The sequence below is a fragment of the Microcebus murinus genome, chromosome 19 (assembly GCF_040939455.1).
Source record: "Microcebus murinus isolate Inina chromosome 19, M.murinus_Inina_mat1.0, whole genome shotgun sequence".
NCBI classification, from domain to species: domain Eukaryota; kingdom Metazoa; phylum Chordata; class Mammalia; order Primates; family Cheirogaleidae; genus Microcebus; species Microcebus murinus.
Genome location: NC_134122.1, coordinates 1584604 through 1605905, shown reverse-complemented (window position 1 = coordinate 1605905; position 21302 = coordinate 1584604). Strand labels below are relative to the sequence as shown.

General features: G+C 62.6%; 2 protein-coding genes across 4 annotated transcripts; both read right to left on the bottom strand.

Moving 5' to 3' along the window:
• Positions 1-322: 322 nt before the first annotated feature.
• NHERF2 (NHERF family PDZ scaffold protein 2) lies at positions 323-11978 on the bottom strand. 3 transcript variants are annotated; one of them, XM_012743522.3, is made up of 7 exons: positions 11892-11978; positions 7556-7756; positions 2091-2270; positions 1691-1844; positions 1572-1615; positions 899-961; positions 323-660 (listed from the first exon to the last, which is right to left on the bottom strand). In XM_012743522.3, the coding sequence occupies exons 1-7, from the start codon at positions 11934-11936 to the stop codon at positions 502-504; spliced, it is 846 nt and encodes a 281-aa protein (XP_012598976.2). In that variant the 5' UTR covers positions 11937-11978; the 3' UTR covers positions 323-501. The 3 variants fall into 3 exon arrangements, with proteins under 3 accessions (XP_012598976.2, XP_012598975.2, XP_012598977.2); XM_012743521.3 differs by lacking the exon at positions 11892-11978 and adding an exon at positions 10348-10702; XM_012743523.3 differs by lacking the exons at positions 7556-7756; positions 11892-11978 and adding an exon at positions 4475-4636.
• Positions 11979-15856: 3878 nt separating this feature from the next.
• Positions 15857-17077, bottom strand: NPW (neuropeptide W). The gene is made up of 3 exons (XM_075995530.1): positions 16970-17077; positions 16294-16829; positions 15857-16070 (listed from the first exon to the last, which is right to left on the bottom strand). The coding sequence occupies exons 1-3, from the start codon at positions 17075-17077 to the stop codon at positions 15950-15952; spliced, it is 765 nt and encodes a 254-aa protein (XP_075851645.1). The 3' UTR covers positions 15857-15949.
• Positions 17078-21302: the final 4225 nt, after the last annotated feature.

Sequence of the window (21302 nt, the reverse complement as noted above, 5' to 3'; positions counted from 1 at the left end):
GGCTGGGGGAGGAAATGGTTTGGGAGAAAGGTTTGCTTTATTGCAATTATTTAGAGAGCATGTCCCAAGGGGGGTGGGGGAGGGGGCCCTCTGGTATTAAGTGGAAACATGTGTGGAGCTAGAGATCTTTTTGGAAAAAAAGCAAAAACACGAATTCCTTTCAGTCAGCAGGCCTGGGGCAGAGCAGCAAAGGCCCTCAACCCGCAGGTCATGCTCTGCCCACCCCCACCCCTTCTCTCCCTCCTCTTCTCTCTGTTCCTCTCTCTCTGTCCCTCTCTGTCTGTCCCTGTCTCTCTCCATCTCCTCCCCTCTCTGTCCCTCTCTCCCTCTCCCCCTCCCTGTCTTTCTCCCCCTCTTGCTGCACAACAGGCCCGCACTCAGCGGGCAGGGCAGGGTGAGGGCTTATGGGGCGCAGGTTTGTTTCTGGGTGGTGATGGGACCACCCTCCAGCCCACTGAGGCTCGGGGCTCTGGGCAGGGCCCGGAGAACAGGCAGGGGGGCTCAGAAGTTGCTGAAGATCTCACGCTTGCGGTTCCAGTCCATCTGCGGCGCCCGCTTGTTGACGCGTGTGGCTCGAGCCTTCTCCTTGGCCTCGGCCGCCGTGGGGCTCAGGTGGAGGCCGCTCTCCTGGAAGGGGTCTCGCTTCCAGGCACTGCCATCCTGGGGTGGGCGAGGGGGACGGGGTGCTGAGAATGAGCCCCAGGGCCAAGCTCCGGACGGCAGCCGCTGCTGGGGAGCTGACACCAGAGGCCACCTGGGGGGCTGCTCACGGGGCCCAAGAGGGCTTTCTGGAGGTGGCAGCCCCCCTGCCCGGGCTGATGTCCCCTTAGACCCCCACCCACGGCCTCTGGCACCCCCTTGTATTAGCACAGCAGTGGAGGGGAGGGCACCCAGGTACCTCAGTGTCCTTGTCTGAGCCAGGCAGGTCACTTCGGGATGAGCACGCTGAGCCCCCGTTGAGCTGGAAAACCAGGGCAGGTTGTGCCCTCAGCGTCCCCACCCAGGGGGCCACCACCGCACAGACACACGCACCTGCACGCACGCACGCTCACACACACACACACATGCTCACACACATGTGCACACACACATGTGCACACACACACACAGCGACATCTTCCGCAGAGGTGGGCACCACACCCAGTACACCCCAGGTCCGGCTGGGCAGGATGCCGGCCCCCAAGCAGTGACCAGGTAGGTGGCCCTGGCCATGGCAGCCCAGGGCACAGTGAGGCAGTCTGGCTGCAGGAAGTGCCCACATGAGCAACGCCCAGGGTGAGGCCAGGGATCCATGAGGAGGCAGAGACTGGAGGCTGACTTGTTAGCCCCGTGGTGCTGCAGGACAGGGACAGAGGGCAGCAGCCCTGACCCCAGGTGCTCTGTGTGGCAGGGTGTGGCACTGACCCAGGACAGGATCCACGGTGGGCATAAAAGCCGGGGGTAATAGGGCCAGAGAAGGGGTTCACATCTGCACCTACTCAAGGACAAGGATTCCAGGAGGGAGGGGAGCCTCTGGCAGGCCTGGGGACCCCCAGAGGTGCCCCTGAGGTCTCCTGGGCCCACCGTCTCACCTGGGCAGGGCTGGTCCCGTTGGTGACTGGTGACGGCAGTGGACCTGTGGGGACAGTGTGTCAGTGGCTGGCCGGGCCCCCACACTGCACCACTTGTGTGCCCCTGGGGCTGCACCTACCTTCCACGTGCTCCGAGGTGGGTGTGACCCGGAGCCGCTTGAAGTGCTCGTCTGTCTCGGGGTCCACCACCAGCAGCCGGGCCTCATCCTCCCGCGCCTTGATGCTGGCAACCACCTCGGCGTGGCGCAGCCCCTCCACGTTCTGCCCGTTCACCTGCCGCCACCAGCACGGGGTCAGCACTGCCCGAGGGCCCGGCCAGCCCCCCACACCCCCTGGCCAGGTGTGGCATCAAATATTCATCAGCGCCACCACCCGCCGAGGCAGCCAGAGGAGTGCCAGCTCAGGTTCCCGGAGGCTCCCTCCTCCCAGCGAGGACCCAGGCCCCGAACATGGGCACACGGACACACCGGGGGATGTGGGCGCACGTGTGAGGGGCCCCGGCTCCCCCCATCCGGGTACCTCGATAAGCCGGTCCTGGGCACGGAGGCCAGAGTGGGCCGCAGGGGAGCCTGGGTCCACAGAGCGGATGTACTGGCCGGGCCGGGACTTGTCACTGTGCAGGTTGAACCCGTAGCCCTGAGGTCCCTTCCGCAGATGGCAGAGCCGAGGGCGCAGCTCCCTTGGGGACCCATTGACATCCTGCAGGGACACAGGGCTCAGGCTCCGGCTCCAGCCTCCCAGCCCCAGAGGCCACCACCCAGGAGCCGCTGCCCAGCCCCAAACTCGGCATCATGCCCCTTAGGGCAGGCTCTAGGTCTCAGTGACAAACACTTGGGCAGCCATGCCCCCAGGGCTGGCCCCTCGGGAGGGCTGCCCATGCCTGAGCCCCCACTGTGGGATCTTGGGCAGAGCCTCAGTTTCTACGCCTGAAAACGTTGGGACAGCTCACTTGGCTCAAGGACAGGGCTGTGCCCAGGTGGGGTGTAGGAAGAGGCCAGGTGGCCGGGATGGCCCCAAGGCCCCGCCCGTGCACCCCTCCCGGAGCTCTTAGGCCAGGCAGTTTTGTTTTCTGTCCAAAGGCCTCGGTGAAGCTGGCTGCGGTGGCGGCTGTGTTTGCTTTCACATTCCAGCAAACACTGGAGCTGCCCTGCCCCCACGGGCCCAGAAGGAAGGGGCTGGGGCAGAAGCCCAGTGAGAGTGCCCGGGCCTGCCCGCCTCCCTGCCCAGCCTGGGCACAGATGGCCTCATGGTACCCTGTGGAACCCCTCGCCCCCGGGGCTTGCCTCACTTTACCTCTGGCATCCTGCAGTAGGGGTCTGGGCCTGGGGCCAGGCAGGCAGGGGCCAGGCCCGGTGACCCCCACCCAGCCAGGGCCGGGTGGTGCCTGCAGTGGCAGCGGTGGTGGCCAGCAGCTGCTGGTGCTCAATTAAACATGGCGATGGCGGGAGTGAGCGGGCAGGTGGCAGCTCAGGTTTCCTGGGAGCGCTCAGGGCTCAGGGGCGTGTGCAGGGGACAGCCTGCCGGCCACCTCCCTTCGTGCTGCTGAGGGACCTCGGGCCAGGCTAGGGCAGGGACAGCACTGAGGGAGGGCCCCTCAGATCCTAAGGTTGGCCTCTAAGCCTTGGGCACCTGGCACCCTACAGCCCAGACCACCCCCTGACCACTCCAGCCGCCCGGCCTTCAAGTTCACTCCACACCCCAAATCAGCCAGGGAATGGCCCATGTCTGTGGGCAGCCAGGCAGCCACGGCAGCAGGGGTGTCCCCCTCCGCAGGGCAGGGACCTGGCCCCAGCGCTCTGGGCCTGCCCCTCAGTCTAGAGGACCCTCTTCGTGTTCAGCCTGTCCAGACAGCTTGCCTGGGGGTCTACTGCCGACCCTCCGAACCCTGCTGCCTGGCACACATGGCCCCATCACCCGGGAAACCAGGGACTCTGCTGGGCAACATGAGCTGAACTGGAGGGTGCAAGACTCCCAGATCCCCAGGGCCCCACCACACAGACTCGGCCCCTTTCCCGGACACACCTGGAAGAACAGCATGTATGGGGCCTTGAGACCGGCCCTGACACTGGAGGTGGCTCTTGGGGAAACAGCAGCAAGGCTGGCCCGGGAGGAGCAGAGGAGCAGCCAGAGCCAGAGGTGGCAGCGTGGCATGGCCGTGCCTGGCCCAGCCCCTGGCCCAGGTGCAGTGACACCTCATATGGTCACAGAGATGAGGCAGCCAAACACATAGTCACGAACACATTACTTAGACGACATGCACAGCCACCCACACACACGGACGGATGTCCCCATGGTGCTGGCCCCTGCAGTCCCTTCCCACGCCTGCACGGCGGCCTGCAGGACAGCGTCTCTTGAGGTCCCCAAACAGGAAGCAGGGTTTGGCAAGCATCTGGAGCCAGGAGGCCAGGCTGAAGCCCCACCTGTGTCCTCTGGTTCACTCTGGCTGTCCCTGGCCTACACCCCTCACTAGAGCAGGGGACAAGAGGTGCCAGGCTTGGCACCAGGCCCTCAAGTGGAGGGGCTGCAATGCAGGGGGCTGCTGGCGGCCGTGGGTGGGTCAGAGGGCCGTGAAGAGTGGCGGGAGGCGCACATTGCTCACATTCCTCCTCCTGCCCTGGCTCAGCGGGCTTCCTGCCGCCTCCCCAGGCCCTAGGCTCCCACGGGCTCCCCACTGGGCGGCTCCAGGCGGCAGAGCTAGGCAAGCCCTGGTCCCCCAGCCATGCCTGTGACCAGAGACAAAGAGGCTGGCATGGGGTACCCCCCAAGGGTGACTCACCAGCCCTGGCAGAGAAAGGACTTCATTGTTGCTCGGGGTCCAGCCTCCTTACATCACAGTCTCCCTTCTCCCTACCCTGGAGGGCTAAGCCCCCTGCTAGGCACCCCGCCACCCTGCCCCACCTGACCTGCAGAAGCCGCTGGGGCAGGCTCCGTGGAGGGGCTCCTGGGGCCGGGGCAGGCGGTGTGGCGCTCCCAGAGCGGGCCATGACAGGAGGGACAGACAGAGCAGCTGGCGGGTTTCTGGCCAGTGTAGCCCGAGCTCTCTGGCCAGCCTAGGCTGCCACCCCACTTATCTACCTCCCGCTGTGGCCCAGGCTCCCCGGGGATGGGTGGGGACGTGGGGGCTGAGTCACTTTGGGGAGCAGGGTGATGACGGAGCCCACTCCCCTGCGGAGGCTCCAGCCCAGCGCCCCACACAGCTGGATTTCCGTCCCAAGAAAGGAAGGAAGGAAGCTGCTGGAAAGCCCTGCCCTGCTCCAGGAGCAAGGGCTGGGGGACAGTGAGCAAGGGAGGGGTCCCGGCCCAGAACACGCGACAGGCCCACGGGTGCACAAGAGCCAGGGAGACTGTCACAGGTGCCATGTCCTACCCTGCACAGCCACCTCCTGCAGACTCTGTCACCCCTCACTCACCCTCAGCCCCCAAGGCCCTATGGACGGGGATGGGGCACAGGCTGGGGACAAGGAAGCAGAGGACCCAGGGTCTGTCACCGCCTCCGTGGCCCTGGCACCGCTAGCTGCCCGGCGTCACTGCTGGGATCAGCCGCATGCAGCTGCAGCCACCCCCAGCCTGGTGCAGCCCAGGGCTGAGTCACCACTGACTAGGCCTTCACGGCCCCCAGAGGGAGGGACGGCTACATCAGTGTCCTCCCCTGCCCCACCGCTCCAGTCCCAGCCAGAACAGGGGGACAAGAGTGGCCCTTACCCCGTGGGGCCCCCAGCTCTCTACAGCAAGACCACACACAGCAGGCTCCTGTCCCTCTGCCACCAACACCCTGTCAGAGTGCAGCCCTGCAGGGCGAGCTGTGCCCACACCCTGCACCCGCCTGAGCTGGGCGCCTGGTGTGTGGGGGTCAGATGAGGCCCAGCTCCCCTTGCAATGCTGTGAGCTCAGTTAATGCAATGTCAGGTCTCTGGCCAAGAGGGAGAAGAAGAGACCCTGTCCCTTGGACCTCCCTGACCTCCTGGAGTCCCTGTCCCCAGGCCAGCCTCACCCACAGAGGGACCCGCCAGTCGGGCCTCCCTTTGTTCCTCTAAAAATACGCCCAGAGGAAGTCCCTCCTAGGGCTTCCTGCAGCCCCCAGAGCCTGAAATAGCAGAGGGGGGAAGGCCCCACCCAAGGTGCCTAAGCCACCGCACCCTCCAGATAAGGACTGACGGATTTTCCACCCAAAGGCAAACTCCACCATTTGTGTCTAAATCAATGGACAAATGCTGGAGGGAGGGGAGCTTCCTCCTGGGCGTGAGACAGGGAGCCAGGAAGGAGGGGGGCTCCAACCTCGGCCTGGGGGAAGGGAGCCTGGGGCCAGTCTGCCCCCCGACCGGTGCCAGCCGGCCCCCAGACCAGGGCTCAGCAGCCCTGACTGCTCCCATGGCTTGCCCTCAAGTCCCAGGGAACAGAGTGTCCCATGGGTCCCCATTCCCAGCTGGGCTTCCCACCAGGAATTCCATGTCCCCACCAAGATAGGCCCCATGGGGCTCAGCTCACAGGTGCAGCCGGCTTGACGGCAAGACGTTTGGGGAAGGGAAAAGGTAGATGTCAAGTCCTCTGCACACCCGGAAACTTCACACCTGACACCACCACTGACACTCAAAGTGGGATCTGGGGAACCCTGGACTTAAATCCTCCAAAGCTGCAGTCCCCAACCCCACCCCACCCCCACATGTCCACACCCCCCACACACGTCAGGAACCGGGCTGCAGAGCAGGAGATGAGCGGTGGATGAGCCAGCAAAGCTTCAAGCTTCGTCTGTCCGTATTTACCGCATTTACAGCCGCTCCCCACGGCTCGCATGGGCTCCGCCGCCTGTCAGATCAGCAGGTGGCATTAGATTCTCACAGGAGCACGGCCCCCACTGTACACTGTGCGTGGAGGGATCCAGGTTGCGGCTCCTTGTGAGAATCTAATGCCTGACGATCCGAGGTGGAGCTGAGGCGGTGATGCTAGCGCTGGGAGCAGGTGCAAATAGGGATCATCATTAGCAGAGAGGTCTGATGGCACAATAAATGTCATGTGCTCGAATCATCCTGAAACCATGCCCCCCACCCACACTTCCATGGCAAAACTGTGTTCTGTGAAACCAGTCCTTGGTGCCAAAAATGTTGGACCACTGCTCTAAAGGGCTTTCTAAAAAAAAAAAAAAGAAGGAAAAAAGGCAGAGGGCATGAGAGACAACTGCATTACAGCTTCTGAGAGGGCAAAACCAACAGCTAAGCAGGGCCACCCACCAGGCCTGGCCACCTAGAAGGAGGTGTGACAGGCCCTTCCCTATTCTTTCCGGGCCTCCTGGCCTGGGGTGGCAGCAAGGCAAGGGAGAGGTGCTACCCAGCAGGGGCCCAAGAGGAGCAAAAATGGGGGGGAAGTGTACGCTCACCCTAGAAGCTCCTGTGGGGCCTGCCAGGTCCCAGCAGCAGGAGGGTGGCAGGCTGCAGGGGCCAGTGCACAGCTGACCCAGCCAGGCCCAGCCCCGCCCCCAGCCCCACTCCAGCCCCCCCCCGCGCCAGCCCCAGCTTGGAGTCCGCTTGGCTCCCCCGGCCACGGCACTGCCTGCAGAGGCCGGCCCCCTCCAAGCCTTCGCACACACAGACTCCACAGGTGCCGTGCCTACGGGGCTGGGCACACCCAGACCTCAAATATCCCAGCAACTCCTCCCAGGGCTCCTCAGCCACTAGGCTAGGGGTGGGGTGACTTATCGGAGTGACCCCTTCCTAGGCTAGGTGGCTTCCAAGCATCCCAGAGGCTCAGGCCAGGCTGCCTGGACCCCATTGGGTTGGGAACACAGGCTGAGGGCAGAAAGTATGGCCACCACCCCATGGCCAAGAGGGTAGTCACCAGGGGCACAGACGGTGGTCGCTGGGGCAGAGAAGGGGCCCAAGAGGCAGAAAAGACAGAGACTTCCAGGAGGGACCAGAGGAGACTGACATCAGGAGGCTGTGACGGTGGCTCTGGGAGGGGTCTGGTGGTCCTTGTGGGTGAGCCCACCATACCTTCTTGCCAGCATCGGAGCCCAGACTGCCCGCACGTGCCCAGTCCGGCTTGGGCTCCCAGGGGTCCTGGGCCGGCGGGAGCCCCAGCTGGGCCATCTCCTCGGTGCAGGTCAGCTGCCGCCGGCGCAGCTCCTCATCGGTGTCCTTGTCCACCACCAGCAGCTGTGTGCGCCCCTCCACAGCCCTGATCCTCTGCACCACCTGGGGGGCGGGGGCGGGAGCAGGTCAGCGGCCAGCACCCTGGGCAGCCCATGGGCAGTGGCACACTCCGGGCTGGCCCGGGCACAGGCAGGCAGCTGCTCTACCGGGTGGGTGGCTGGACCGAGAGGCCTGCCGGCCCCGCCTCCCACCCCCGGGCTCCAGCGCTCCCTCCCTCTGCTCCTGGCCCCTGACTGAGGTCCAGGCTGCAAAGGCTTCAGCATCCTCCCAGGGCCTTGCCTTCAGCCCAGGGCCTTCTCCAGGAGGAACGGGGAGGGGCTGCCGGGTGCAGCCAGCTGGGTGAGCTAGTCAGCCTGAAAGTGACAGAGGTGGGTGCGTGGCTGGGGTCAGGCTTTCAGGCTGCGTGTGCACGTGCATGCGTGTGCGTGTGTGCTCATGTGCATCCATCTGTGTTGGAGTCTGTCCTCAGTCTGGGTTTGAGAGAGAGAGATGTCTCCCTGTACCCCCGTTTGGGTGTCTGTACCCATCCCTGTCTTTCTTGGTGGCGCAGTGTGGGGGTCTAAACCGCGTGGGGGTCTAAACTGCAGCCCGAGAAGCAGGATTCACATCCAGCCAGCGGGGGGGAGGGGCAGGTCCACCTGCAGGACAGCTGTGGCGCGATGGCCATCTGTGTGGCTACGCAGGCGCCTGTGAAGTGTCTGAGTAGGCAGGAGGCCAGCGTGTTCTCGGGGAGAAGGCACGGTGTCCCTGGGCAGCGGGGAAGGCAGGGCGGCAGCCCACTCCCACCTGCAGCCTGGCAGAGGGCGGACGGGGTGGGGGCTCCACAGGTGTTGTCAGCAGATGGCAGGGTCTGAGCTAGGCCCATCTTCACTGGGCCCTCCTCCGTCCCTCCTCTCTCCCCATGTCCCAGAGAGTGGCAGGAGGAACCCAGCACCCTGCTGCTTCCTGACTGTGTGACCCAGAGAAGTCACCCCAAATCTCTGAGCATCACTTTCCTCATCTGTAAAAGTGGGGTCACAATTTCACTCCTGCCCTCCTGGGACACTGGGGAAGGTCCGACATGGTTGTGTGTGTGAAGTTCTTAGAGACGAGCACCCAGAGGCTGTGGATAGGCAGGCGTTATTGGGGCGAGGGTGGCGGAGACTATTAAGCAGAGGCCGGCGCCGGCACTGCCAGCCCTCTGCTCGGCCTGCCAGGCCAAGGCCTCCAGCCCTGACCCCCGCCCTTCATGAGCCGACACTCCGGGTGGAAGACAGAAGGGTGGCAGACAGATGGACAGACAAGGCCCCCGGGTAGAACAGGAGTTCAGCTCTGGCCTAGCCAAGAGCCAGTCTGCTAATCGCCAGGCCCCAGACTGGCCACATGGACGGGTCACGGACCTGGCACTGTGAGGGACCCAGAGGACCCAGAGCAGAAGGGGTGCAGGGAGCCTGGGCCCCAACCAGGGTCTCAGGTGAGTCAGCCCTCAGGGAAGAGGGCTGCTCTTCCTGGCCTTTGGTCCAGCCACAGGAGGCAGGGACTGTGGCCAGTGACCCCTGCTGGGCTAGGTACCCTCTGGAAGCAGTGTCTTTGGAGCTAAGGAATGTGCTGCCACCAGTGGCCAGCTCCCCTGGACCCAGACACACCTGCGGGACACACAGTATGGAGTACATACAGCCAGGCACGCAGACACACAGGCCTGGATACGCACACCCCCACCTGTCTACACACACACAGAACACAGGTCCCGCACGTCCAGCAGTATGGATCTGTCCACACACACACACACACAGAGCCCAGGTCACACAATTCCAGCAGTGTGGACCTGTCCACACACACAGAGCCCAGGTCACACAATTCCAGCAGTGTGGACCTGTCCACACACACAGAGCCCAGGTCACACAATTCCAGCAGTGTGGACCTGTCCACACACACAGAGCCCAGGTCACACAATTCCAGCAGTGTGGACCTGTCCACACACACACAGCCCAGGTCACACAATTCCAGCAGTGTGGACCTGTCCACACACACACAGCCCAGGTCACACAATTCCAGCAGTGCAGACCTGTCCACACACACGCACACACACAGCCCAGGTCACACAATTCCAGCAGTGTGGACCTGTCCACACACACGCACACACAGAACACAGACCACGCACGTCCAGCAGTGCGGACCTGTCCCCACACTCGCACTCAGACTCGTACACTCAAGGCACACAGTCCAGCACACACGTCACAGATCACACACACAGAGGGATGCCCTTACTGTGACCCCTCCTGGGTGCACTCGGGCAGATGTGTGCACACACACGACCCCAGAGGGACCTGCCCACACACATACCCAGCTGCACGCACGCACGTACACAACGGCACCCAGGTCCCCACCCGCAGACGCCCCAAGTCGCGACACCCTGACACATGGCACGTTGAGGGCCCAGGGCGAAGCAGCCGCAGTGCAGGCCCCTCCCTGCCAGGACGCCCCCCCAGCCCCAGTGCGGGACTGAGCTTCCTGGGGGGGGCGAGCGCGGAGGATGGCGGCCGCCGCCTCCTGGCCACGTACCCACCGCCCCCAGGAGCTCCGCAGGCCCCGGCGCGACCCCGCCTGGCCCGGCAGGGACGCGCTCCCCGGGGCGGGGCGGGGCGGGCACCCACCTGGTGGTGCGTCTCGCCCTCCACGTTGACGCCGTTGACCTCGACCAGGCGGTCCCCGGCGCGCAGCGCGGCCGCTTCGGCGGGGGAGCCCGGCTCCACGCGCCGGATGAACTGCCCGCGACGGCCCTTCTCGCCGTGCAGGTGGAAGCCGTAGCCCTGCTCGCCGCGCACCAGGCGGCACAGGCGCGGCCGCAGCGCGTCCGGCGCGGCCATGGCGCCCGCTGCCCACCGGCCGGCCCGGGCTGGCCCCGCGCTCCCGGCCCTCGCCTGCGAGCAGGGGCGCAGGGCGGCGCGGGGACCGGTGGCGGCCGCGGCGGCTCCGCTGGCTCGCTTCGCCTCGGGCTCCGGCTGGGGCTTGGCTGCGGCGCCGCCCCCGCGCCCGCCCCTTCCCCGCCCCCGCCGCCGGCCGCCCCCGCCCCGGGCCACGCCAGCCCTGCCGCCCCCGCCTCCGCGCCCGCCGGCTGAGGGGCTGCGCGGAGGGGCTGCGCCGAGAGGCCGGGGATGGGACCCCCGCGCCACTGGGAGCCCCTCTGCCTCGCCTCTTCTTTGGGCAGCCTCCTTGGCCCCAGAGCCTTTGCCTTCTATTCCAGGCACATTTATTGGACACCCACTGTATGCGTACACGCAGGGAGGCAGATTCTTGATATGGGGGACAATTTGGAGAAAGGGTCCCCAGGTCGAAGGACCTCCGGACAGGGACCAAAGTGTACGAACAAGGACAGCAGCCCGTCCCACACTCCTCAGGAAGCCCTCTCTCCGCCCCTCCAAGCCCCCTGTCTGCTCCCACTCTGCTGTCCCTGTATCTGGGTCCCTCCTGCAGCCAAGCTGCCCGGGCCATGTGCGAGAGGGCAAAGATGGGTTTAAAAGTAGCACGCACCAGCCCTTACTGGACCCTGGAGCCCGTGACCGGTGACTCCCTGACCTTCCCAGGGCATGTATGGGCTATCTGCAATGCATGTCCAGTCCCTCCCTTTGCTGGGGCCCCTCACCCATGTCTGAGTCCACCCAGGCCTGGCCTGTGACTTCGCGATCCCAGGCTTCTATGAGGCTGGGGGAGGATATGAGTTCATCTGGCTGAAACCTGAGGGTCTTTGGTACTCTCCTCCTGGCCTGGGATGAGCTGCCCTGAGAACTTTGGCCTCTAAGCTGTGGGCCGTGGTCGGCACACACAGGAGCTACTCCACATAAGTAGGCACCTGCAGGAGCCCCTCCCCAGCCTCCAGCCCTCCACTCCCCCCAGCCTCTACCTCCCCAGGCATGAGTGTCCATCCCCTCTTCCCCAACTAGACAATACTAATCACAGCGGAGAGTCATCATGCACTGCCATGCTTCTCTGAGTGCGTTTCGCCTGGAACAACTTAGGGGGCCAGGCCATTTTACAGATTAGGAAACTGAGGTCTGGAGAGGGAAGAGGCCTGGGGCTGTGAGATTCAGAGTCCACACTCTTCACTGTGGAGCTCTTTCTCAGTCTCAGATACAGGAAGATAGCCAAGTCCCAGGCCCAGCTTGCCCCTCCCCAGCCTGGCCAGGCCCCCTGCACATACCTGGTACCCATGGCTCAGGCCCAGCCAGCCAAGACAATTCCCCATGTGTGCAGTTTTGAAAAGCAGGCTTGGCTCAGTTCTGCCCTCTCTCTCCTCTCTCCAGTGCCCTTGGTCTGGGCTCCCCAGGCCCCACCCAAGAGCAGGGCCCGCCTCTGGGCAGCCTCCTGGGACATGGCCCCCTGGGTCCCCACACCCCAGCAGCTGCCCCTAAAAGCCACTTAGGCTGATGCTGAATGGCTGCTCCCCCACCCCCACGTCTGCAATTCCTGGTGGAGGCTGCCATAGGCTCCGGCCTGGCTGGCCAAGTCCATCTGTCTGCCTGTCCAGAGAATGTCTTTCTGCACCCAGCCTAGTGCTGCGGCCCTTGGAGACTGTGAGGATGGGTGTGGCAGTGTGGCCCACCCTGCATCCCACGCACCACACCCAGGTGGAGCCCAGGGGTCATCCTGCAGCAATCAGGCCCTCCCCAGAGCTGCATGCCGGTAGTTCTGTGGCCACAGGGGAGTCCAGGGAGGAGGCTGGATGCCAAATCCCCAGACCGGTGGGGAAGGGAAGGGGCCTCAGGTCCCCTGGGTCAGGGGGCTTGCGGAACTCTTCCCCCACTCCGTAGGGCAGACTCTCCTGACCAGCCTGGAGCCCTCACCAGCCCTCTGCAGCCCAGGACCCGGCTGCGTCTTCCTGCCTATGACTGAAGATGGGATGGGGAACAACGCCGAGGGGAGGGAAGGTAGCCAGGGACATGCGGTCACAGCCAGGGCCAGGAACCAAGGAAGTAGCATGCAAGACACTGCAGTTACAGAGTAACAAAGGAGTCCCCAAAGCAAAGGGGAGCTGAGGAAGTACCAAGGAAGGTAACAGAGTAACAAAGGCAACATCATAGAGGGACAAGAAGGCTGGGCAGCAAAGCAAGTGGGAGCCCAGCAAAGCAGGTAGCAGCAACAGGGTAAGTAAAGGCAGGTGGAGAAGAGCTGGAGGTAACAATGTCAGGGCAGCCGCAGGATCGGTGAGAGAGGCCAGAGTAAGTGTGGACGGCTGGAGTACCAGGTGAGGAGGGGGACCCAGCGCTCTCACGGGCAAACCCTCCCAGGCCTGGCTCTGAGGCCGACCTTGGGCACGACAGGGCGTGACAGAGGTGTGGAGGGAGGGAGGGAGGGCAGGCAAAGGCCTCGAGATGGGGACTTGGGCGGTGTCCGGAGCTCTGAGCTGTTTGGAGTCTCTGAGAATGGGATGGGGAGGGTGGGCTTTCTTTTGCTGGTGCTGCAGGGTGTGGACGGGGTGACCCGGGCCCCCAGGCCGGCTGCAAGAGGGAAGGAGGGCGAGTCAGGGGCAGACCCGGGAGATTCCCCCATGCCCCCCATCCCCTAAAGCCACCCCTCCTCTGAGCACTGAACCCGCACCCCTCCGGCGCAGCACCAGCGGTCCGGACGGAAATGGGATGTGGCCGTGGGCGGGCCCCGCGCCCCGTCTGGGGTGGAGCCGCGAGTCCGACGCCCCAGCAGGGGTCCGGGGCTCCCGGGGAGCCTCCCGGTAGCTGCTAATGTCCCCGACCTCGCCGAGGCCTCCTCCCGCAGCCGACGCCGAGCTCCAAGTCTGGGAACGGGCAGGCGGGGCCCGCGCGACGCCAAGAGGGACGAGACCAACTGAGACCAGAGGCGGGAGGGGGCAGAAGGGGAGAAATGGCGAGGACCCGGCCGAAGGAGGGGGGGCGGGAACCCGCCTCGGAGAACGGCGCGCCCCGCCCCCGCCGCCCGCCCCGGCCCCGCCCCCGAGCGGGCCTGCCCCTCGTTGGCCACGCCCGCCGCCGGCTCCGCGCCCCGCCTATCGCTGGAGGCGCAGGTCGACGGCCGTCGCCGGGAACAGCGGCCGCGCAGCGCCACCTGGCTGGAGTTGCTGGGGATGCGTAGTCCAAGGGGTTGCCCTGGGCCACGTCCCTCTGGCTAGGACCTGATCCGGTCCTGCGGGGTGGGGATTGGGGGTGAGGCGGGAGCCCCAAGGGCATGGCGGGAGTGGAAGGTGCAGGGGAGAAGCCCGGCCTCTGCAGAGCCCTGCCCCTTCCTTGGACCTGGCACCAACTTCTCTGGGCTGGGGTACCTCCCAGCAACATGAAATCTAGGCCCTTCAAAAAGTGTGCCTTGCGCAGTGGCTCACCTATAATCCTAGCACTCTGGGAGGCCGAGGCGGGAGGATTGATCAAGGTCAGGAGTTCAAAACCAGCCTGAGCAAGAGTGAGACCCCTCTCTACTATAAATAGAAAGAAATTAATTGGCCAACTAAATATACATACAAAAAATTAGCTGGGCTGCTTGCCTGTAGTCCCAGCTACTGGGGAGGCTGAGACAGCAGGATTGCTTGAGCCCAGGAGTTTGAGGTTGCTGTGAGCTGGGCTGACGCCACGGCACTCTAGTCCAGGCAACAGAGTGAGATTCTGTCTCAAAACAAAAAGAAAAAGTGTCCCAGCACTGGTGACCAAACATTTGAGGACCAGTTGGCAGCCAGTGCTGGCCAGCACTGAGAACCTAAAAAACAGAGCTTTGTGCACCTGGGCCTCAGCTAGGGCAGCCCGAGGAGGGGCATTTGGGGGGCCGTCCTTCAGGCTGGGAGCTCCTGGGTGTCCTGGAATCTCCCTAGGACTCCTGCAGGCTGAGGCAGGAGGAAGGGGGCAATGGGATGACAGGGTCATCCCTGTGGCCAGCCCGAGGGCATGGATACTGTCCCATAGGCAGAGGGGAGCACTTAAGGTGTTGTGCATTTGGGGATGACAAGATCAGGACATCCATGTTCCTAAAGGTCAGGTTCCCTGAAGAGCAGGGCAGGCGTGGGGGAGGAGTGAGCTTGGAGGGAGGAGAACAGGTCCACCCAAGCGTCTGTGCCTACTTCTTCCTCCAGTGCAGCCCCGGGGAGAGGGCTGGGTGGACTCAAAGTAAACGCATTTAGGGGTCCATGGAATGGGTGGAGGAAATAGGAGCATTCTTGCTTGGGGTCAGCTAGGGAGAAGGATGCACCCAGAAGATAAAAGGAATGGCCAGCAAGGGACAAAGGGCCAGAGTGTGGAAGCTGGCTCCACAGGGGCACCTCGGGGGCCACCCTTCCTCCAGCCCTTGCTGGGTGGCCCCAAGGGGAGACCTTGCAACATGGCCAAGGAAAGGCTCCAAGGGCAGATGGCACCACGGCATATGACCCTGGTGGTTTGAGGTCCAGGCCAGTCATAGGAGTCAGAAGCCTATTAAAGAGCACTGGAGAGAGAGCAGCAGAGTGAGGGAGAACTAGATGGGCCGTAAGGGAAGGCTTTGACATTCAAGATGGCACAGCACATGCATGTGGGGCTGGAGCCAAGGCCTGGAAATGCAGAGGGCAAGAGTTGGAGGGACTTCTGGGGAAGGGAGGGGGCAGCTGTGGACAGGAGGAGGGCATGGCATGAAGAAGGGCGCCCTACCTATTCTCCCAAAGCCCTTGGCTAAGGGCAGGGAGGGGGCTCAAAGAGACCCAGGTTTGAAATGAATGCTGGGAGATGGGGGAAGGGGAAGGTCCACGTGGGCTGCCTGGGTGAGGCAGGAGTCCACAATGGGGAGGGGGACACTCTCCTCAGCCTGGCCAGAGGGCATGGGGGGCACCTGGGGAGCTCCCTGGAGGCTCCGCTGAGGAGTCCCAGCTTTTCCCCTTCTGTACAGCTGGGTGGATGGAGGCAGGGCCCAGGGACTGTCCAGCCCCTCCCCCCAAGGAGTCCCTGGGGTCTTCAACCCTGGGACCTGGTCTGAAGACCCACCGCAAACAGGAGAGTGCGGCATTGGCTGAGGGACCAGACCCAGCAGAGTGTCTGCCTCGCTCCCCTCTTCTGCCCTCAGGGACATCGGGATGGCTGTGAGGCGAGGGCCCCTGACATTTGCCAGGGCGTGGGCGCGGCTTGTTTGCGCCCCAAAGCGAGATGGCAGAGTACACAGCGCGGAGGAAAACGGACACACGCGGGGGCGCAGGAATCAGGCGGGTTTTATTGACCAGACGGCCGTCCTGGCCGGAGCTGCGAGCTGCGCGCCCGAGAAGCCACAGCGACTTCTCCGGAGTCAGGCGCGGGGGCGCGGCGGGTAAGGGAAGCTCTCAGGGCGACCCAGCGGCCAGGCGTGGCCGGCGAAGGCGGTTTGCTGCAGGGGCCACGGGTGGGCGGGAGATGTGTCTCCGAAGGCTCTAGAAAGAACAGAGCAACAGGTCCACGGGGAGGGGGCCGTGCGCACCCCACTGCCGCCCGGGCCGCTAGGGTAGAGGCCGCTCCGTAAAGGCCCTTCTCAGCGCCCAGTGAAGGATAGAGGGACCGGAGGGTGCCCCGTGGACGCGCGGACGTGTGGTCTGGGCTCAGACCCCCGAGACCCCTGTCCTCTGCCAACCCGGCCTCCTCCCTCCCCTCACGTACCTGGCCCGCTCTGCGAAGGTCCAGGAGTGGGGGCGCAGCCGCGGCTTCGGTTCCAGGGCGCGCGGGCTCCGGGGCGCACGGACGGGGAGCCCAGCCGGGGAGCTCCCGCGTCGCGTGTCCCATGGCTCCTGAGGCCCCGAGGGAAGCAGGAGGAGAGCATCACGGGCGGCGGGCCCCGCGGAGAGGGCGTCCCAGGCGAGGGGCCCGGCGGCCGCCGGCAGCGCGCGGCGCCACAGGTAGGGCGAGCGGCGCAGCCCCATGAGCAGGCCGGCGGCGCGGCCCACCGTGTGGTAGCGGGGGCTCGCCACGTGCTTGTACCAGGCGCCGGCAGGCGGCAGCAGGAGCGGGAGCAGCAGCAGCGCGAGCAGCGGCCGGCTCGCGGGAGCCCCCCGCACCCCTGGGCCCTGCGCCAGGGCGCTCACGTCGACGGCCGCCCGGCGGGGCGGGCCAGGAACCGGCTCGGCTGGGTCTGGGTGCGCCCGGAATAGGGGCGTCGGGGAGCCGGAGCGCGGGAGGCTGGAGGTGAGCAGTGGTCCCTGCGGGTCCAGCTATAACCGCTTGGCGGCCCCGCCCCGCGCGCCCCCGCAGTACCCGCTGGGAGACCCACAGGTGGGGGCAGCGATGGAGAAGAGGGAGCGCGGGCTGGGGGCGGAGACGCGGTTCCGGAGCACCTCACTGAGTGGGCCCCGCCAGAGCTGGTCTTGAGCTCCCCTGGGGGCGCCGCCGCTTCCTGTCCGCCTCCTCCCGCAGCGGTGGAACCACCAGGAAGGCAGTCCGGGACCATGAGCCTCAGGCCCCTATCTTCAGCATGGGGATAGGGGCGAGGGGACACCCCTCAGCCAGACCCCTGCAGGTGGGCCGGGGCAGAGCAAAGCCCGAGGCTGGCAGAGTCCCAGTGGGGTGACGCAGGAGCGCTGATTGGGAAGTCCTGGGCACCATTCAAGACCGTTGTGTGCGGCTCCTCCCCTGAGGGCTGTCCCTTGTCACTGCCTAACACAGCTCTCAAGTCTGCCCCCACACCTGTCCTGTCCTGCCACCCCAGCTACTGCCACCAAGCCCTTTCCCGGCTGCAGCCGGGTGGAGGCTTGGAAACCTCAAGCTGGCCACACAGCTGTCCCCAAGGTGAGTGGTTCTCCAGCCCCTCCTCACACCTCCGACCCTGGCAGGGCAGGATAAGACCCTGCAACCTCCAGCGCCGCCTCTGGTCACAGTCCCATCCCCACAAACATATTCTCAGCCAGTCTCAATTTTTTGTCTGAACCAACAACCTGTGATTTTGCTATGTCTCTGTGCCAAGAACATCCTTCCTGCCTTTTCAACTTGGTAAACTCCTACTCATCCTTCAGGACTCTGCTTAAATGGCCCTGGTCTGAATTGTCCCCCCAATATTCCTCTAGGCCTGCCTGGGCTTAACATCCCCCACCCAGAGGGCAGCCTCCCAGCAGGTGCGATTTTTATCTTGAGGATGAATCCAGCCCTCAAAATAATTGGGCTTCCCTCTCACAACAACCTCACCATTCATGGGCTGCCCTCTCCAGGTCCCAGACACTGGGGACCTTGTTTTTCTTTCTTTTTTTGGAGACAGAATCTTGCTCTGTTGCCCAGGCCAGAGTGCCATGGCATCAGCCTAGCTCACAGCGACCTTAAACTCCTGGGCTCAAGCAATCCTCCTGCCTCAGCCTCCCGAGTAGCTGGGACTATAGGCATGCGCCACCATGCCCCGCTAATTTTTCTATTTTTAGGAGAGACTCAGTCTTGCTCTTGCTCAGGCTGGTCTCAAACTCCTGACCTCAAGCAATCCTCCTGCCTCCGCCTCCCAGAGTATTAGGATTACAGGCATGAGCCACTGCACCCAGTCAAGACCTTGTTTTGGATCATCACAAAATGTCTTATTTTGACCTCCAGATATTGCCATGCGGTGGGACTGTTACTGATTCCATTTTACCAATGAGAAAATTAAGGCCTGGGAAGAATTGGCTTGTCCCAGATCATCTGCTGGATAAGGGGTGGGTGAGATACATCCTAGACACCCCCCCAAGCCTTGGTTTAAGGGAATGAGGGATCCTTGTTGAGAGGGGCAGAGCAGGGGTGGGGGACACAGGAAGGCACCGGGTGGCTCTGGCCGTCCCTGGGGAGGTTAGAAGCAACAGCAGCCCTCCCCTCAAAGTCCACACGGAACTGGGGAGAAATTGGCCCTGGAGCCTGGTGGCTAGGTTCAAATCTGACCCAGGCTTGACAGTGGTAGGTGCAGGGCAGAGGGTAAGTGCCTCAACCTCTCCTGCCTCAGTTTCCTCATTTGTAAACTGGGGACAATAATAGTGGCCACTTCATTATCTTGTGAGCATTGATCATCCAGTCCTGGGTCTTGGAACTGTGCCTGGCAGTCAGTAGGCATCATAAATGTCTGCAGCCGGGAGCTATTGTTGCTGTCCCAGAGACCGACGAACCCCCCAACCTGTCAGTGAAGACATTTTGATGGGGCGGGGTAGGGATGCAGAGGGAGGTGTTACCATGCCTGGAGGACCACAGGGACAAGGGGGCCGCTGCAGCAGAAAGCTGCTCCCCTGGGGCCCCTTGTCCTGGAGAGCCACCTGGAGTGTGCAGTGGGCGGGCAGCACGGCACGACACAGCACGAGGGTCCCTTGTTAAGGGGACGTGGGCGCTCCTGGAACCCTGGGGAACTACACTCCAGCCTGGGGAGGGTCTACAGCACCCCCTGGAGGTGGCCCAGGGAACTTACGTGGGAGCCGGTCCATCAATATGGAGTGGAAACTGATCAACAACAATGGTCTGTCTATACTGGGACCAGGTCCCTGTGACAGTTAGAAATGGGAGTAGAGCTACAGGAGTAGCATAGACGAACCTCCAAAAATGCAGTGTGGGACAAAGAAGAGAACACCCTGCAGCATGACAGGTTCAGTGGGCTACCATTTCCTGAAGTTTAAATACCAGCAATGGATTCCTCTGTCTTGTTTATTGCTGCAGCTCAAGGGGGTGAAAATATCATCGGGATGTACAGAGGGATAGAGGCCACGTGTGAACAGAGGGTTGGGCACAGTGTCTGCTGGGTGGGCGTGTGCAGAAGGCATGGCAGGGTGAGACCAGGGCTGGGTAAGAGGAGGGAAACCCAGAATAGCTTGAGGGTTCCTGGGGGTTCCCACTTCAGGGTGCAGAGGAGGGGCTCTGTGCCCCACCCAGCCCAGTGCCCAGGGGGCCTGGTGACTAAGGCTCTTCCTCCCCCTCCGAGGAGGTGATAATCCTAGTAGCCCAGGAGAGCTGACTCACCTCTCATGCCCTCCACAGAACAGTCCCTCTTGGAGCGGCCGATCACAGCGGGGTGTGTTTGCTTAGGGCCAGGAGCATGTCTGCTCCAGCACTGAGCCGGGCCCAGAACAGGAACTGGAACTCCCCTATAAGGATGAGGTGAATGAGCAACTCTCTCTGTTCTGTCATTTTTGAAATTATTAATTTTGTCAGGGTAATACACAGTATAAGTCAAATGCTACCATGAGAAAGAAAAAGAGCTGTCCCTGGCCACCGTTTCACATCCTGGTCCTGCTCTCCAGAGGCAACTGCTTCCAACTCTTTTAGCTGCTTCTTTAGTATTTATTTCTGTATTTTCAATCAAACTTAACTGCTGCTTTTTTAAATGGTAGTGTTTTTAAGGAGGCATAAGATACTTTCAGTAAAGCGTATGTATCTTAACACTCATACACGTTGCCTCTGTATACACCTGCACCTGCCTGCGCAGATAGAGAAGATTTCCGGCTTCCCAGGGGGCTCCCGCCGCCCCTCCCTGGCTAGTGCCCCCAGCATGACACATCTACCACCTTAGGGCAGAATTTTGCAGGCTCAGCACCACTGACCCCAGCGGGGGCTGTCCTTGCATGCAAGATGCTTAGCAGCATCCCTGGCCTTCACCCGCTTTGGTAGACAGAATAGTAGTCCCCCAAAGATGGTCATCCCTGCAACCCATGAATATTTATGCTGTATGGTAAGGGAGAATTAGGCTGCAGATAAAATCAGTGTTGCTAATCAGCTGACCTTACTAGAAGCTGGTTAGCACCAACTATCCAGGTGGGCCCCATGTAACACGAGGGCTCTTAAGTGTGGAAGAGTGAGGCTGAGGCAGGGGGGTTGGTGAGGAAGGTGGAAGTGGAGTGTGGAGTGGTGCTGCTGACAGTGAGAACAGACAGGGCCTGTGACCCGGGGAACTCGGGAAGCCTCTAAGAGCGGGAGAAGGCTCAGAGCAGGTTCTCCACTGCAACCTCCAGGAGGAAACATGTGCTCCCACACCTTGCTTTTAGCTCAGTGTGACCCACTTCAGCCTCTGAGCCCCCAAACTGTGAAATGACAAACTTGTGTGGTTTTAAGCCACTAAGTTTGTGGTACTTTTTATCGCAGCCTCAGGAAAGTAATGTCCCGACCCGCTGTGAGAGCCCAACATGTCTCCAGAGATTTCCAAACGTCTCCTAGGGGCCAAAAATCACCCCAGTTAAGAACTGCTGACTTAGGTTATAAAGTATTTCTTCTTTTATTTCTTTATTTTTTTTGAGACAGGGTCTCACTCTGTCGCCCTGGCTAGAGTGCAGTGGTGTCATCATAGCTCACTGCAACCTCAAACTCCTGGACTCAAGCAATCCTCCTGTCTCAGCCTCCGGAGTAGCTGGGACTATAGGTGCGCACCACCACACCCAGCTAATTTTTCTATTTTTAGTAGTGATGGGGTCTTACTCCTGTTCAGGCTCGTCTCGAACTCCTCGCCTCAAGTGATCCTCCCACCTCAGCCGCCCAGAGTGCTAGGATTACAGGTGTGAATCACCGTGCCTGGCCTTGCTACTGAATTTTTACTTATGCTGTTGTATTTTGAATTTATATGAGTTCTTTCTTGTTCTGATTGTTTTGTGGTTGTTATTCTTGTCCAAGGCATCCTATTTTCATTTCCTGGAACCAGTATCTTTTTGTGGTTATCAGATATAGTTCTTTCTAAAGTGTCCTTCCATTATAAG

Excerpts from the sequence above, each read along its gene's own strand:
- NHERF2 (XM_012743521.3), bottom strand. The coding sequence starts at position 10,560 with ATGGCCGCGCCGGACGCGCTGCGGCCGCGCCTGTGCCGCCTGGTGCGC. Across the intron at positions 7,757-10,347 it reads AGGGCGAGACGCACCACCAG|GTGGTGCAGAGGATCAGGGC; the intron begins GTGGGTGCCCGC and ends CCCGCCCCCCAG. Across the intron at positions 2,271-7,555 it reads GCTCCGATGCTGGCAAGAAG|GATGTCAATGGGTCCCCAAG; the intron begins GTATGGTGGGCT and ends GTGTCCCTGCAG.
- NPW (XM_075995530.1), bottom strand. The coding sequence starts at position 17,077 with ATGGTCCCGGACTGCCTTCCTGGTGGTTCCACCGCTGCGGGAGGAGGC. Across the intron at positions 16,830-16,969 it reads GCTCTGGCGGGGCCCACTCA|GGACCACTGCTCACCTCCAG; the intron begins GTGAGGTGCTCC and ends CTGGACCCGCAG. Across the intron at positions 16,071-16,293 it reads ACCTTCGCAGAGCGGGCCAG|AGCCTTCGGAGACACATCTC; the intron begins GTACGTGAGGGG and ends TGTTCTTTCTAG.